Source organism: Podarcis liolepis (assembly GCF_965112155.1).
Source record: "Podarcis liolepis genome assembly, chromosome: 5".
Classification (NCBI taxonomy): Eukaryota; Metazoa; Chordata; class Lepidosauria; order Squamata; family Lacertidae; genus Podarcis; species Podarcis liolepis.
In genome coordinates, this window is record NC_139556.1 from 80,067,455 (window position 1) to 80,083,814 (window position 16,360).

The following is a 16,360-nucleotide window of genomic DNA, read 5'->3' on the forward strand; positions in this document are numbered from 1 at the left end:
CAGCTTACCCGCCCGGCCGCTTCGATCGGCAGAATTGGCACTGCTACAGGTGCCACATAATACCCACACCACTAAACTTTACTGTTTAGAACTCCCTTCCTATTGAAATCAGGCAGACGTCTTCACTGTATTTTTTCCCCTGGTACCTACCAAAGACATTCTTGTTTAGGCAAGCTGACCCAGATGTTTAGAAAGTTCGTGTGAGTTTTAATTTGTTTTAGTGTACAGTGGTACCTCAGGCTACATACGCTTCAGGTTACATACGCTTCAGGTTACAGACTCCGCTAACCCAGAAATAGTGCTTCAGGTTAAGAACTTTGCTTCAGGATAAGAACAGAAATTGGGCTCCGGCGGTGCGGCGGCAGCAGGAGGCCCCATTAGCTAAAGTGGTGCTTCAGGTTAAGAACAGTTTCAGGTTAAGTACGGACCTCTGGAATGAATTAAGTACTTAACCCGAGGTACCACTGTATTCTATTATGCTTTAAACTTTCCGTATGTTTTAAATTATGGTTGTAATCTTTTTAGGGATAATACTATTATCATTTTTGTAAACCACTTTGAGGTGTCCCGTCCCCCCTAGAATCAAGCAGTCTTAACAGGTTTATGAAACAAGCAGATCATAAAATAATGTGGGCCGGTTGAATCTAAGGGCAATTTCAAAAAAAATTCTACCTTGGGATGCGTGCCAGTGTGAGTGATCCGTGCGGGAGGCACCTTCACAACCCACAGCGTTCACAACCCGCAGCACCGCATCTGTGCATTTGTGGGTCGCGATTCGGCACTTCTGCGCATGCACAAAGCGTGATTTAGCGCTTCTGCACATGTGCAAGCACCGGAACCCGGAAGTAACCTGTTCCGGTACTTCCGGGTTTCGGCGCGTCCATAACCTGAAAACACGTAACCTGAAGCGTCTGTAACCCGAGGTATGACTGTATACAGCTTGGATTCAAAGATGGCTTCTACAAACAGAAAAGCGCTTCCGCACAAAGGAGAACTGCCAAATTTTCCCCATTTACTTTTCCTGCTGCAACTGTATGTGCTCCATCTCCTGCCATTCCAGGGATGGTGAGTGTCGACCCTTGAAGAGGGCTATAGTTGGGGGTGGGAATCAAGCCTTATAGCACAAAATGGCTCTCCCCTTGATCTTCTCCGGATCAATTCTATGAATGCCTTTCTAAAAGCAAGGCACATAGACATACTTCTAAACATCCAACAGATTTTTCAATAGGCACTTTTGAAACACATGGGCCAATTTACGTTAGATGGGACCTGCTTGTTTAGCTTACTGGCAGTAGCAATTAGGTATTCTGCTTCTTCTGTACTTCCTCTTTGTCCCACTTAGGAAGAGGAAGTAAAGGAGAAAGATAAACATATCCTTCTTTCTTCTTCCTTGCAACTGCTGCGGTCCCCTGGGAGGAGGGACAAGGCAGTGGAGAGTTTCACAGGGGTATTGAGGGTGTTAGGGTGCTTCTGAGCTCTGAATTGGGGACCCCTACCCATATATTACTGGCAGGAGATATCCTGAAGCTGAGGCTCCAATACTTTGGCCACCTCATGAGAAGAGAAGACTCCCTGGAAAAGACCCTGATGTTGGGAAAGATGGAGGGCACAAGGAGAAGGGGATGACAGAGGACAAGATGATTGGATAGTGTTCTCGAAGCTTCCAGCATGAGTTTGAGCAAACTGCGGGAGGCAGTGGAAGACAGGAGTGCCTGGCGTGCTCTGGTCCATGGGGTCACGAAGAGTTAGACACGACTAAACAACAACAACCCATATATCTCCACTCTACGCATTATATCCTTTTAAGGACAGTGGACCCTCCGGATATGAATTAAATTCGTTCCGGGGGTCTGTCTGGAACCCAAAAAGTCCATAGGCAGAGGCGCCGCTTCTGCGCATGCATGTGGCGCGATTAAGCGCTTCTGCGCACGCACACAGCAAAACCTGGAAGTATACACTTCCAGGTTTGCCGTGTTAGTAACCCGAAAGTTACATATCCAAAGCGGTTCATAACTAGAGGGTCCACTGTATATGTTTATTCCTTTTCCCATTTAAGCTTATTTATTGGAGTTCCATAGAACAAAACATTCATTTCACCTTGCTCGACTGAGTGCTTTACTTCTAAACTGTTGGCAAACAACAACAAACAATCTATTTGTAACCTTTTAAAAAAATCGATTGATATGTTGGAGAATTAAGACATTCTTTTTTTAAAAAAAAGAGTTTCTTATTTGCATTTGATTTACTTGTTCGTTGCAAAAAAAAAAAAAGCAAAACCAAACCACTGCATTATTAAAAGTCAAGGTTGAAACCTATAAACCAACAAGGTCAAGCAGCAAATCTTTGGGGATTTTAACGACTCCAGAACTATATTATGTGAGTGTCCTGTAATAATAATAAAAACCTGCCTACGTGACACAGCTGAGGTTTGGGGGCCACTTGCGTCTCTCTGCAGAGGCTGCAGCCCAAAGAGAAATGTTAACTTGCTAATACACCTGCAGTGTGATAGCTTCTCTGCAGGATAAAAATAGAATGCCATCCATTAGACCACAGCAGCTTTTTCCTTCTTAACAAATTCTGCACTTCCTTTATATTATTTTTGTCATCCAGATACTAGATTGTCATGTGTAATTCCAATTATAATTTAATTAATGTAATATAAAGGTGGAATTTAAATGTGCTGGGATAGGGGGGAGATTTTTTTATTTTTGCAGCTGCTTTACCTAAAATAAGCTGCTCTTCCTTTCCAACCCTGCCCCTATCTTCCCTTTTCTAGAATAATGCACTGCATAATAGATTTGCCAGTCAAACCCTGCTCTTCTGGTCTGTATTAAACTGAACACTGAAGGCTAGCTGCTTTTTGAAGAAGGTCATCTGAGGGATGTGCAAGGTTGCTTGAAATGTATCGGTATATTGATACGTATTCCCCGCCACCCCCACCCACCCTGGCCGTATCCAGATTTCATAAAAGCGAGAGTCAAATTGGAATTAAAAGTGCCTTCCGGGAGGAAATGTGAGTGAAGCTAGAATAGTTTCAGTGGACTGGATCCAGTGATCCATGGATTAGTTTAGATTACAGTGGTACCTCGAGTTGCAGACGCTTCAGGTTACAAACTCCGCTAACCCAGAAATTAGGGTTAAGAACTTTGCTTCAGGATGAGAACAGAAATCATGTGGCGGCGGTGGGAGGCCCCATTAGCTAAAGTGGTACCTCAGGTTAAGAACAGTTTCAGCTTAAGAACGGACCTCCGGAACGAATTAAGTTCTTAACCCGAGGTACCACTGTACTCCAACCATCTGAAGATAGTTTGGAATCTTCAGCTGGTATGGGATTTGGCGGCCAACTTGCTCACAGAGCTAAGATGAGTTTGAGCATATTACACCGATCCTGACCTGACTGCACTGGCTGCCAATTAATTCCAGGGCCCAATTCAAAGTGCTGGTTTTGACCTTACAAAACCTTAAACGGCTCAGAGCTGCAGTAATTCCAAGGACCTCCTCTCCTCATATGAACCAACCCAGACCCTGCAATCATCATCTGAGGCTCATTGCGTGCCTCCTCCGAGAGGAGGCCTTTTCTGCAGTGGCTCCCTGTTTGTGGAATACTCTCTCCAGGGAGGCTCGCCTGGCACCTTCATTAAATATCTTTAGGCGCCAGGCGAAAACATTTCTTTTCAACCAAGCCTTTGGCTGATGAGCATTCTACAACTTTCTAAATGTGTTTGTGGTAGGGGAAATGTTATTGGTTTGTTTTTGGTTTATTTTGTGTTTTCGTTCTGTATTTTTATGAGGCGAACTGCCCTGTGATTTTCAGGTGTTGCGGTGGCATACAAATTTAATAAATAATAATACGTTTCGGGGGTGCAGTTTTTCACTGATTCTCCTTCCCTTTTGCTCTGCTCCTCCCTCTGCTCCGGATGGTTGGAAGACACCTCAGAAAAATGTGAGGCATTATGTGTGAGATTCCTCTCCTTTTCTAATTGTGGACACCTTTGCTGGGTTGTCCCCGTTCTGTAAACAGAATGATTTATATATATATATATTGTCTTGTATGGCAATTATGGCTGTGAAATAGAATCTCTACTGCCTTCCCTCCTGTCACCCTCCCTCCCATAAAAACACTTTCTCTTGGAATACCCACCAGACCCCACCCTTACACAATTTTAAAATCCAGAACGAAACCAAGTTAAAACATTTATTTAGACAAGCACTTTGTTGCCGACGCTGCTTTTGCATGCGGGCGTTTTATTTATAGACCTGATTATATTATGTGTTCCGAAGTGCTGCTAATACATTTTTGCCGATTTGTTGCTGAAACACCTGGGGGCCTTCCAAACTGATGGGGAGTTGGTTAAGAAACAGGAGGAAAGCAAATAAATGTATCTCCCGCACACATCGCCAGTACTTTTATTCACTGATACAGAGATGGGTATTATAGCTATACAGGTGGTGACCATTTCAAATGGGGGTTCCCGTGTGCGTTGGCAGAGCAGACAATAAGCCACTCCACACCCCTCGTCCCCCCCTTTTGCCCTCCTCCGGGTCCGAAAGGACCTGCGCATTAGCGGTCATGCACCAATGGGGCATGTGCAAAATGGTCGCTGCCTGAATCCGCCCAAAAATAGTGTCTGAGGAGTTTAGCTGCTTAGATGAGTATACTGTTTGGAGCTGCCTTCCTCCACCTTTAGCCAGTACAAGGAGGCGACCTCTCCCATCACCCCTGACCAGTGGATCTTCTGGCTGAGTCTAATGGCAATTGCTACCCAAAGCCTCTGGAGGGGGAACCAGGTTGAGGAAGTCTGGTTTAGAATGGCATGCGCGGCACATTCAGAACCTGGAAGCTACCTCCGTGTTCACTCTTTCCATGGCTCCCACGGCAGATCCCAGCATCTGTAGAGTTCAAGCCCTTTGAGCAGAACCCGTTGCGGGACGTGGAGATCTGGGGCAGTCTTTTCAGATCCTTTAGCACAGAAAAGTTATAATTGCAAAAGCATAGCAGAACCAGTATGAACGCAGGAGGGGTTTTGTTGCTGATGGTTCTTTTGATGGTTATATCTAAGTGTGGGAAAAGTAACAGGCCTCTCTAATTGATACTTTCCTTCCGCAAATATTGCACATCATGTGATGTTTTCAGTACTCTGGCTGCTGTTATGCAGTCATATGATTATGCCAGTCGATCTCTGTTGCTGCATAGTTCCCCCAGTGTTTACCCTACCCTGTACTGCTCCTGAAATTGTATGTGTAAGGTTTTACATACTTGCCTACCTGCAGTATTCATGTATGGACAACAGGCTCCAATGACAATAACTGAAAATTGAAAGGTAGTAGTAACACAATAGTAAGATTCTTTCACAGGGGTGGACGTTGGTGGTAGGGATGTGGGATAAATTCGTTCAGTGCACATTTTTGCAGAACCTACTTAATTCACACAAGGAGCAAACTGAAATTCAGGTAGCCTCCAGAATTTCTCCCAATTTTGCACTGCGATATTGGGTGTAAGCGTGCACACAAGCACATAGATTAGCAAAAATTAGTATACCAAATGGATTCCATTAAGTGAAAATGCTTGTAAAATTGCACAGATTGGGAGAAATTCACACAAATTTTCGTGTGTGTTTTTTTCTTCGTAGAAAAGTTTGCATACTGATGCCAAAATGGAGTGATCTAGAAAAAAATGGGAGAAACTGAAATTGACAGATTGGTCCATTGTTCGTTGGTGGCAAATGCCCTCTGCCCAGGCTGTTGATGCTCCTGTGACTGTTTCAACTTCTGCCCTTTCCATAGAGAACATGTTGCCACACTCACCTTAAGTTTTCTGTTACCTAGCAACCCAGGTTAAGGATGCACTAGCAGCCCCCCCCCCATGCATCTCCTCACCTGTGCAAGTGGACATTCTGCAGCTCCTGGCTTTTCCAAATGCAAATGTGGGGCTGATGGAGTCTCGGGGGAGGGGGGGAGCTTCGGTAGCAAATATCTTCTGCCCAGTCCTGTTGTTCTTAGGAGACCTAGAAAGCGTGTGCATTTGTGGACCTAAAACTTGTATCTGGCACATTTAGCCACATTTTATAATGCAGAAAGGGCATATAAGTTCCAGGTAAAGTTAAATCACACTGATTTCATTGGGGGAGTTTGAATCACCTGAGGTCGAAACAGAGAATTCAACAGTGCGCTTGGTCTGAAAGTGCTTAGCTTTGGGTAGGTTTTGAATTCCAAACACGTTGAATCAGAGAGCTGCAAAGGTACTTGCTTCTTCAAGGCTCATGCAAACTTTTCTGGCCTGAAGAGACAACTGCACAAAATTCTTCAGAAGACCACTGTTCTCAGGTTCCCAAGCTCTGTCCAGTTTATGTTGATATACAGCTTGACTCAGAGCACCCCCCACCAGACACACCCAGCCTCAGTGTGTGGTCTAAATAGCCACCCATTGCATATCTGCAAGATGCTCAGGAGAAGAAATCGATCTCCATACATAAAAGTGGAACGTGCCAAATTTTGCAAACCTCAGTTGATGACACACATACCTGGATTTCAACTGTTCGTTCATCAGCTATAATGCAGCTGTTACCTATGGTCAGGGATGGGGAACCTGCACCCCTCCAGTTGTTGCTGGACTCCCAACTTCTACCAGTTCCAGGCAGCCATGGTCCAATGGTCAGGAGTAAAGGGAGTTACATCCTAACAGCACCTGGAGAGCTGCAGGTTCCTCATCCTCACCAAGTACCCCTCCCACTGGGGTCCATGCATAGAATCCAAACTTGCACATATGATTCACTCCTTTATGCCTGGAGAAGTGTCCTCAGATGGGCCTAGAGCGCCCTCCAGTGGTGGAAAACAAAAACATTGCTGAAAGTTACCGTATTTTTCGCTCTATAACACGCACCCGACCATAACACGCACGTAGTTTTTAGAGGAGGAAAATCCGTAGGCATGCCACCCATAGGCATTCCCTCCATAACACGAACAGACATTTCCCCTTACTTTCGAGGAGGAAAAAAGTGAGTGTTATGGTGCAAAAAATACGGTACTCCTTCCCTCTATTTTTGTGTGATTTTCATTGTTGTTGTTGTTTAGTATCCTTCCAGTGGGCACTCAGGGCTGATTTCCTTAAGAATGGATAGGTTTAATCTTCTTGTAGGCCATGGGACTCTCAAGAATCTCCTCCAGCACCATAATTCCAAGGCATCAATTCTTTGGCGATCAGCCTTCTTTATGGTCCAGCTCTCACTTCCATACATCGCTACTGGGGAAACCATAGCTTTAACTATATGGACCTTTGTTGGCAAGGTGATGTCTCTGCTTTTTAAGATGCTGTCTAGGTTTGTCATCACTTTTCTCCCAAGAAGCAGGCGTCTTTTAATTTCGTGACTGCTGTCACCATCTGCAGTGATCATGGAATGCTTTGAATCATCTAGTCCAACCCCCTGCAGTGCAGGAAAATGCAGCTGTCCCATATGGGGATCAAACTTGCAACTTGGCACTGTCAACACTGCTCTCTAACCAGCTTTGCTATCAAGCAGTGCACTGATCCTCTGCGGTTGCACATAAAAGTTTCCACTTGGTTCTGTAACTCTGAGCATTCAGAGCTCCATAACTGCATGGAACTCTATATGTGTGCAGGCTAGCCCCCCTCACTCCATTACAGATGTGGATGCCAGAAGGAGGGGCTACTCATCATGGTATCACTTCTGGCTTGCGTCTTGGTGCCAACCATGAGTGCAGTGCCCTGATAGGGCTGTTGTATCTTATAGAAACAGAGAATCCAGCATCATCGCCAGGTGTGGACTATCTTTCATCCAACCAACTTCTCTAATGAGTTTCATGCTGAAAGGAGATTATTTTAGCTTACCGGTCCAGACTGTATCCTATCTCCCTGGAATCAACTTGTATATTTGTTCCTGTCTTATTTAGATGATATATTTAGCTAATTAGGCCATTTTTTTTATTGCCACTGGAGGGACACTGCAGGAATCGCATAGATTTTGTGCCAAAGAGAATGAATTCTAGAGGAGATGCATTCTCTGCCAGAGATCTGCATTGATTTAAATAGGCTAACGGTACACATGGGGGATGGAAAATGGGCTTAAACACGTACGCGCACACTGACAACAAACCGTCATGAGTAATTGTTAGTACGAATGCATGAAAATGCATTAGGTTTAAAAGTGTGCATGTGTGAGTTGACCTGGCAAGAAAATTGTGTTTGGTCTCTTAGGGTCATTTACATTAAATATAGATTTCAGGGTTGCATAATGGCCCTGGTGATATATAAACTCTCCGGTGCTGGTGTGATTGGTTGTGTGATAACTTGGGGTCCTTCTCAGATGCCTCCTGCAAACCTCTCTCTGATCCTCCATCATTCCCCTCCTGTCCCTGCTGCTTCTACGGTGCTCTTTTGCCGCCCAGTGAATTCACACATGTGAAGAAATTCATGGAGGGCTCTTAGTCTTTATGGCTGTGGAAGAACTTTCTGGTGGCAAGAGCTGTCCAGCAGTGGAATGGACTCTCTCAGAAGGTGGCGGGCTGTTTCTTCCCTGGAGGTTTTGAAGCAGATATTAGGTGGTCATCTGTCATGGATGCTTTAGTTGAGATTCCTGTATTTCAGAGGGTTGGATTAGATTACCCTTGAGATCTCTTCCAATTCTACAATTCTATGAATACTTTCAGGATCAGCTGTTGGTGAACCATATTGGGAGAGGGCTATTGCACTTATATCCTGTGTGGGGACTTTTCAGACATCTGGTCAGCCACTGTGAAGAACAGGTTAGGAACATAGGAAACTGCCTTATATTGAACCAGAACACTGGCCAACCTAGGTTAGTATGCCTACATTGACTAGCCGTAGGGTCTCCAAGGTTTCAAACTGGAGTCTAAATGCCAGGGACTGTTCGTATGCAAAGCAGATGCTCTACCAAGGAGCTACAGCTCCTCTTTGATCTAGGATACTAGACTTGATGGGTCTTTGGTCTAATCCAGGACTCTTATGTTCTTAAGTTCCTTTGGCCTTGTTTATCTGACTCACTGTTATCGAGTCTCTTGGGCTTGCTGATCAGAAGGTCCTTCAGCAGGTTCTTCTTATGGTTCCCAAAGTAGAGAAATGACTATCTGTAGAACTCTACAGTAAATCCTGTTGATAAAAAGTTAATTGCTTCATTCACCTGTTAATTCAGGTTTTCCATTTTGCACACACTAAGCCTGTTTAGCTCAACGTCTAGTACACCCCCCCCACGCTGCATAAAAGGTAAAGGTAAATGGATCCCTGACCATTAGGTCCAGTCGTGACCGACTCTGGGATTGTGGCGCTCATCTCGCTTTATTGGCTGAGGGAGCCGATGTACAGCTTCCGGGTCATGTGGCCAGCATGACTAAGCCGCTTCTGGTGAACCAGAGCAGCGCATGGAAATGCCATTTACCTTCCCGCCGGAGTAGTACCTATTTATCTACTTGCACTTCGACATGCTTTCGAACTTCTAGGTTGGCAGGAGCAGGGACCAGACAATGGGAGCTCACCCCGTCACGGGGATCCGATCCGCCGACCTTCTGATTGGCAAGTCCTAGGCTCTGTGGTTTAACCCACAGTGCCGCCTGCGCCACCTGCATTCAACCCTAAACAGAAAGTCTGCTTTTTTAAAAAAAGTGTGGTGTCTATTGACTTCCCGCATTCTCTGCCTCAATATGCTGTGGCCATTCTGTATTTCTTCTATGATGTTAGATAAACCTCCTCCATATTTAACACATTTCACGGCCTTGGCTTGATCCAGACTGGGGTTTCCAATGTAATGGTGAGAATGTGTTTTGAAAGGCATATCGGCATAGTCAGTCGGTTTGATTGACTGTTCTACTGCTGCTGCTTAACCCCCAACAAGATCTCGAGAATTATGTAAAATCCCGTCATCAAACATACTGTGTTATGCAAATGCCAACTGGCTAGCTGCAGAAATGAGAGTCATGTGTGCTTGGCTGCTGAGAGCAGAGGCAGATGGGTTGAAATAAATCATATACACTGACACAAGAGAGCTTTGGGTTGGATCACTGGCAGACCTATAACTAGGAGAAGCTTTGTAGCTTTCTGTGCAAAAGTACAACATAAGGGCATGTTGTACTGCATTAATTTGTTCTTTTTAAGAAAAGGCGGTGGGGAGAGCAAAGCAAAGCTTGATGCAAGCAGCCCTTTGCTTAAATTAAGGTTCTGTTTTTCACTGCCACGGCTGCTTTTTGGATTGATTACTACGGAAAAGAAGGGAATTGGAACCTTTCAGATTAAGCCATTTGTTCTGCCAAGAAGAAATTTGTGCCTCTTTATATCTTTGTTTTTCGCGTGTCCCTGGGAGAATAGACTCTACCGTTATACATTTAACCGTGATCATTGGAAACATTAATTTTGTTGACTAATTGCTGTTTTTCAAGATGAGAGTGCGTCTGAAGGGGGCTTGTTTCAGGGACCAGATGTGCTCATTCAGCTCAGTCAATCCCCACAAGTCAAATAGGAACCTGAGCTCAGCCAATCTGCAGTGGCCTCGTCTGTGCCTGCCGTAGAAATGAGGGAGACCATGGGGCAGACAGGGGCAGAACTGTGGTGGTGCCAGTATGGAATAGGCGATGTTACATCACACATAATCAATATTTCCCCCCTGCACATTTTCTCTCCCTCTCTCCTTTTACTGACTCATCCCAGCCCACTCTTCTGCTTGAATGGCAAAGGGTTTTGCGTTCCCGCCAAGGCCCCACAGAATTTATCTGTTTAAATTCTTTTGAAACTATGGAGTGAGGGCCACTTAACCAGCCCCCTTCATGGAAGCCCTGGGCACAGAACTTTCATTTGTCCAGTGGGGCTGCCTCCCCTCAACCCCCCCCCAAAACCCTGCCCACTTAAATTGGCTCAGGAGTGGTATTGGAAGAACCCCCACAACAGTGTGTAGGTTATCATTCTACCTGGAAAGCCGGGATGCTTCCACTGGCAGAACGATGGGAAGAGTATGATGCTGAATTTCACCCACCACATGTGCACACACTTATATATGTCCATACATGTACATACTGATCATTGTCTCAGACCCCCCGTTATGATTCTGTGATGCTCAAATGTCTCTGTGACCCCCCTTCACAGTTTGGGCAGCGAAGGACCAAATATATGCTTTTTAAAAAAGGTGATTGTCCACGCCCACTTTTGCACTCTGGCCACACCCATTTTGATGTGACAACCCCACCCCCCATCCTGGGTTCAGTATGGGTCAGTCAGGCCTCAGCCCATAGAAGCATAGCGGCCTTCAGGAGTGGGGGCGTTTCTCTTCATTTTGCATTGGGCGGTATCTAGCGTGTGGTTTCCAGAAAATTATTGACAATTGTGACATGACATCTGCTTTAGACTACACTGACGTGAATTCTTATCTGGGACTGAGTCTTGCTGAATACTGCAGGGTTTGTAAAATTAAGAATGGGGTTTGTGCAGCCCACTGGGGAAGCAAGCCCCATGAGGTTCAATAATTCTTTGTGCAGGATTGGGCCATACAAGCCGTTCTGCTCTGCTGTATCCTTAGAAAGGTCATAGAGAATAGGATCAGTGACATATAGAGTTACTTATCTGCAAGAAGATCTAGTACAGAGATGATCTTGTTGCAATAAATGGAAGGTATGACACTGACCATTAAATTCGACGGAAGGTTCTGTATACAATTCCTTTTTATCGGTCATATGTTGCTCTATTTATTTATTTATTTCTGAAAGGTTTTCGGAATTGGAGGTGGGACTTGGACATTCTGTTCTAAGGCGTTGTTCTTAGCTGAAAGAGAAGAATACTTTATTTCGTTAACGAAAGAAAGGCATTACCCAGAAGAGCAGTTAAATTTAAACCTGAAACTTGTGCTTGTGCGTAGGGGATTTTCTTTGGCTGTGTCATGTTTAAACTCAAGAGAGTCAGTGGCTAATTGCTGCTGCTAATATTACTCAAGGTTTCATCATTCTCTGCAGTGCCCTGGGCACCGTCCTTTTAATTCAGACAAAATCTGCGCACGAACAACACACAGTGCTATGTGCCACTCAAAAATTTGGGCTGTTGTCCTTCTCCTAGTTGCGTGGCGAGTTCCCGCCCCCCACCAGGATAAATAAAGACACGAGACACCATAATATAAGGTTAATTGGGCGAATTAGGCCACAACTTTATTGAATTCAGGAATGAGAGGCATTGGCTTAGGCATTGGTCCTATCGACTATCCGGCTCCAGCCCATTTGCTGGAGACACGGGGAAGGGTTAACACTATATCGGGGGAGTCTCCTACCGAGGCACGTCGCCTAGGAGCTCCCCCGGGTCACCGCTCTGGGGCGTGCCTTTGGCCCTCACCTCCATAGGCTTCGGACAGGACCACGCCCCCGGAGTCCTTTAACGGACCACCCTTCGCTCACTGAGGGGAGGTGATGGCATTCCTCCCCCCCCACACATCCTCTTAACCCCTTCTTACCAATGCCTACCGCCAATGCCGAGAAGTTGTGATGAGTTGCTATGAGGTAGGCGAAAAACCAAAAGGCTAGAAATTGCCAATTGGGAAAAATTCCTACCATGCCCCTTGCGGCGACAGACCGAAGTCCATAGCAAAGTCAAAGACCTACCTAAAGCCCACTTAAAGGGAGGGAGGGTGGGAAAAAAGTGAGGGCTAGCCGGCGAAAAGAGGGTGAGCCCCCTCTGCGCTGGCCCTAAATAGGACAGGCCACGCCCCCCAGCCAGCTGATTGGCTGGCTGGGGGTGGCAGGCCCGGCCAGGATTCCCCTGCTCTCGCGGGGGCTGTGACCAGCCCCCGCTCACGTGGGGTGGGTGTGAAGCCCACAACCCCACCTCCTGGGCAAGCCGGAAGTGGCTTCCTTTTAATTCAGACAAAATCTGCGCACGAACAACACACAGTGCTATGTGCCACTCAAAAATTTGGGCTGTTGTCCTTCTCCTAGTTGTGCATGCTGAGGCCTTGTTGTGTATTGAGCTAATCTGTTAAAAGGCAAAGGTATTGCCTAGGACTTAGAACAGGCATGGCCAAACTTGGCCTTCCAGCTGTTTTGGGACTACAACTCCCATCATCCGTAGCTAACAGGACCGGTGGTCAGGGATGATGGGAATTGTAGTCCTACAACATCTGAAGGGCCATGTTTGGCCATGCCTTACTTAGACGGAATCCAAATTTATTGGGATGTGGGTGGTGCTGTGGGTTAAACCACAGAGCCTAGGAATTGCCGATCAGAAGGTCAGCGGTTCAAATCCCCGCGATGGGGTGAGCTCCCATTGCTTGGTCCCTGCTCCCGCCAACCTAGCAGTTCGAAAACACATCAAAGTGCAAGTAGATATATAGGTAGCGCTCCGATGGGAAGGTAAATGGCGTTTCCATGTGCTGCTCTGGTTCGCCACAAGTGGCTTAGTCATGCTGGCCACATGACCCGGAAGCTGTACGCCAGCTCCCTCGGCCAATAAAGCGAGATGAGTGCCGCAACCCCAGAGTCGGTCACGACTGGACCTAATGGTCAGGGGTCCCTTTACCTTTACCTTTAAATTTGACATTACCTCAGTGTGCTTCAGAATATGTTTTCTCCCTTACCTTTCCATGAAGTCTTGTCACCAGCATTATTAGGAAGTAGCTTTGAGAGGCAGGATACCAAATCAAAATTTTACTACGTCTGTACAAATGTACCCATTTATTTAAGAAGGGCTTTGGCTGAGTGGTAGAGGCACATACTGTTTGTTTGGAATGTCCTAGGCTTCTTCAGGATGCACCACAGTGGTGCAGCCTTAAATCATAATAGGAACGTGGTGATCTTCTCCTTCTTTTTAAACAGATTCATATCATCTAGTAGAAAATGATTCAACTGGACATCTGACACGATCTGCCCTCTTTCTCCCAGATGGTGGCGGTACTTATAGCAAATACAATTGCTGGTTGTACGCCAATGTTAGGTTGTTTTCCATGGTGATGTTGACATCTGGGAACTGTGCTCAGTTAGTTGTGGTATATGGCTGCTCTTTTATTTATTTTAAAAAAGTGTGCTGGAAAGCAGCACTTTGAGGCAGAGGTGAGGAACCTCTGACCCTTCCTAGGTCATCGGACTGCTGCCTAAATCATCTCCGACCACTTGCCATGCTGGCTGAGCTTGACGTGGGTTGGAGTTCAAGAACGTCTGAAGGGCCCCAGGTTCCTCCAACTGTTTTTGTGCCTCAGAATAGCTCACCTGGAATAATTAAATGTATTAATCAATAGCAGACAAACCTAATTAGTCTTCTTCTCTTTTGCTGTGTTCCAGGGACGATGCTCAAGGGAGAATTGCAAATACCTTCACCCACCGCCACACTTAAAAACACAGTTGGAGATCAATGGACGCAATAACCTGATTCAGCAGAAGAACATGGCCATGCTGGCCCAGCAGATGCAACTAGCCAATGCCATGATGCCTGGTGCCCCGTTACAACCAGTGGTGAGCATCGTTTGGACCGTTCTTCTCTTGTGTCCCAGTGCACTGTCTGTGCTCTAGTCTTACTCTGCCAGTTACAGAAACAGTCGTGTGCACTAAGTATAGGTTAAATTAGCTGATAGACGCAATCGCTCACCCAGACTTCAGGGTGGTGCATCTGCAATATGGAGAGCCAGGCTAGCCAAGCTGGTCTCATCCAGATACTACGAATGACAGCTTCCATCATCCCCAGCCAGCATGGCCAATGATCAGTGATGGTGGGAGCTGGTGTCCACAATATCTGGAGAGTTAACTGGGTGAGCTCAAAGACCTACCTTCCCCACCTTCTGCACCTGTGGGCCCTGCCCGCATGGTGTGATGTGTTTCTGGCACGTAGCTCTATGGGTTCATCAAAACTGAGCCCCTGAACGTCAAACAGATGTAGCTCCAAGCAGGTTCAACCTCAGTTACTCAAGATAACCCTCCCGGTGGTTTGCACAGAGGGAACAGAGGAACTAATTTCCCACACACCTGAAATACAGCATCTTTTGAGAAGATCCTAAACCTCTATAACTCCGCCACTGATTTTTCTCATGGTGGGATGCTGTGCTGTCTTGCTCTGCAAGCACAGGAACATAATAATAACAATAATTTTAACATTATTTCTACCCCGCCCATCTGGCTGGGTCTCCCCGGCCACTCTGGGCGGCTTCCAACAGAAGGTTAAAAATACATTAAAACATCAGTTATTAAGAACTTCCCTAAACAGAGCTGCCTTCAGATGTCTTCTAAATGTCAGTTGTTTATTTCCTTGACATCTGATGGGAGGGTGCTCCACAGGGTGGGCGCCACTGCCGAGAAGGCCCTCTGCCTGGTTCCCTGTAACTTCGCTTCTTGCAATGAGGGAACCACCAGAAGGCCTTCGGCGCTGGATCTCAGTGTCCGGGCAGAACGATGAGAGTGGAGACGCTCCTTCAGGTATACATGACCGAGGCCAGGATCCACATGAGAAGCTGCCTCCTACTGAGTCAGACCACTGGCCCATGTCGCTTAGTGTTGTCTACACTAATTGGCAGTGGCTGTCCAGGAGATGCCAAAAGATTGAACCTGGGACCTTCTGCATTGAAAGTAGATGATCTGACACTGAGCTACAGCACTTGCCCAGGCAGAAGAAGAGGTAGAGAGCATACCTACCATCTAACCACCATAGTGCCATATTGTACATCTTGGGCTTTGAACATCAATTAACAAGGGCAGAGGCCACAGTTGGAGGGTCAGTATTGCAATTTGCAGCCCTGATGCTTGTCAAGGGGCGACTTCTCAAGTGACAGGTTCTAATCCATAGCGCTACCTCTTCCTTTGGGAAGAGGGTATTTGGGGAGGGTGAGTCCCCAATTTCCTGTTTCATTTCAGTCCCATACGCTGATGTCAGCTCATAATCTTCTCTTTGGTTGGCTGGTGTGACTTAGAGATCGTAAGTTTTAACAGCTCCACCTTGAAAATGCTTTCAAGCCCACTGAGCTTTAGGAAGCCTGCAGTGCTCTGCACATTTACCGCTGTGCACAGTGCAATTTACTTCTGAATAAACATGTATGAGATTGAGCTACCAGGCATTGGGGGAAAAAGGGTAGAAAATAACTATCTGGAGCTCTCACCCACAAACCAGTTTCAGTTTAAGTACCCTCAATTTATCTGATTTGTGGGCCAAGCGATAAATGCTTCATGTTTTCCAGCACTGAATGCTCACAAGCAGGCAGCAGTGCAGTCAACATAAGAGACAAATTTGAAAGCCTGGTTTTAGTCCTCTGTGTTTAATAATAATAATAATAATAATAATAATAATAATAATAATAACTGCAGGATCAACAAATTAGCTGGGGCAGGACCAGTAAATTGAATAATGTTTTCCTTAAAGTGATAATAAAGGGAACCTGACAGAAAT

General features: G+C 45.9%; 1 protein-coding gene across 50 annotated transcripts in view; it reads left to right on the forward strand.

Annotated features, from left to right (window-relative positions):
• The window catches only part of MBNL1 (muscleblind like splicing regulator 1), a 179,068-nt gene that overhangs the window by 120,013 nt on the left and 42,695 nt on the right, over positions 1-16,360 (forward strand). For all 50 annotated transcript variants that reach the window (XM_083504353.1, XM_083504360.1, XM_083504340.1 and 47 more), the window contains one exon: positions 14,272-14,442. In XM_083504353.1, the coding sequence (XP_083360479.1) occupies positions 14,272-14,442 (171 nt within the window). The remainder of the gene's footprint in view (positions 1-14,271; positions 14,443-16,360) is intronic.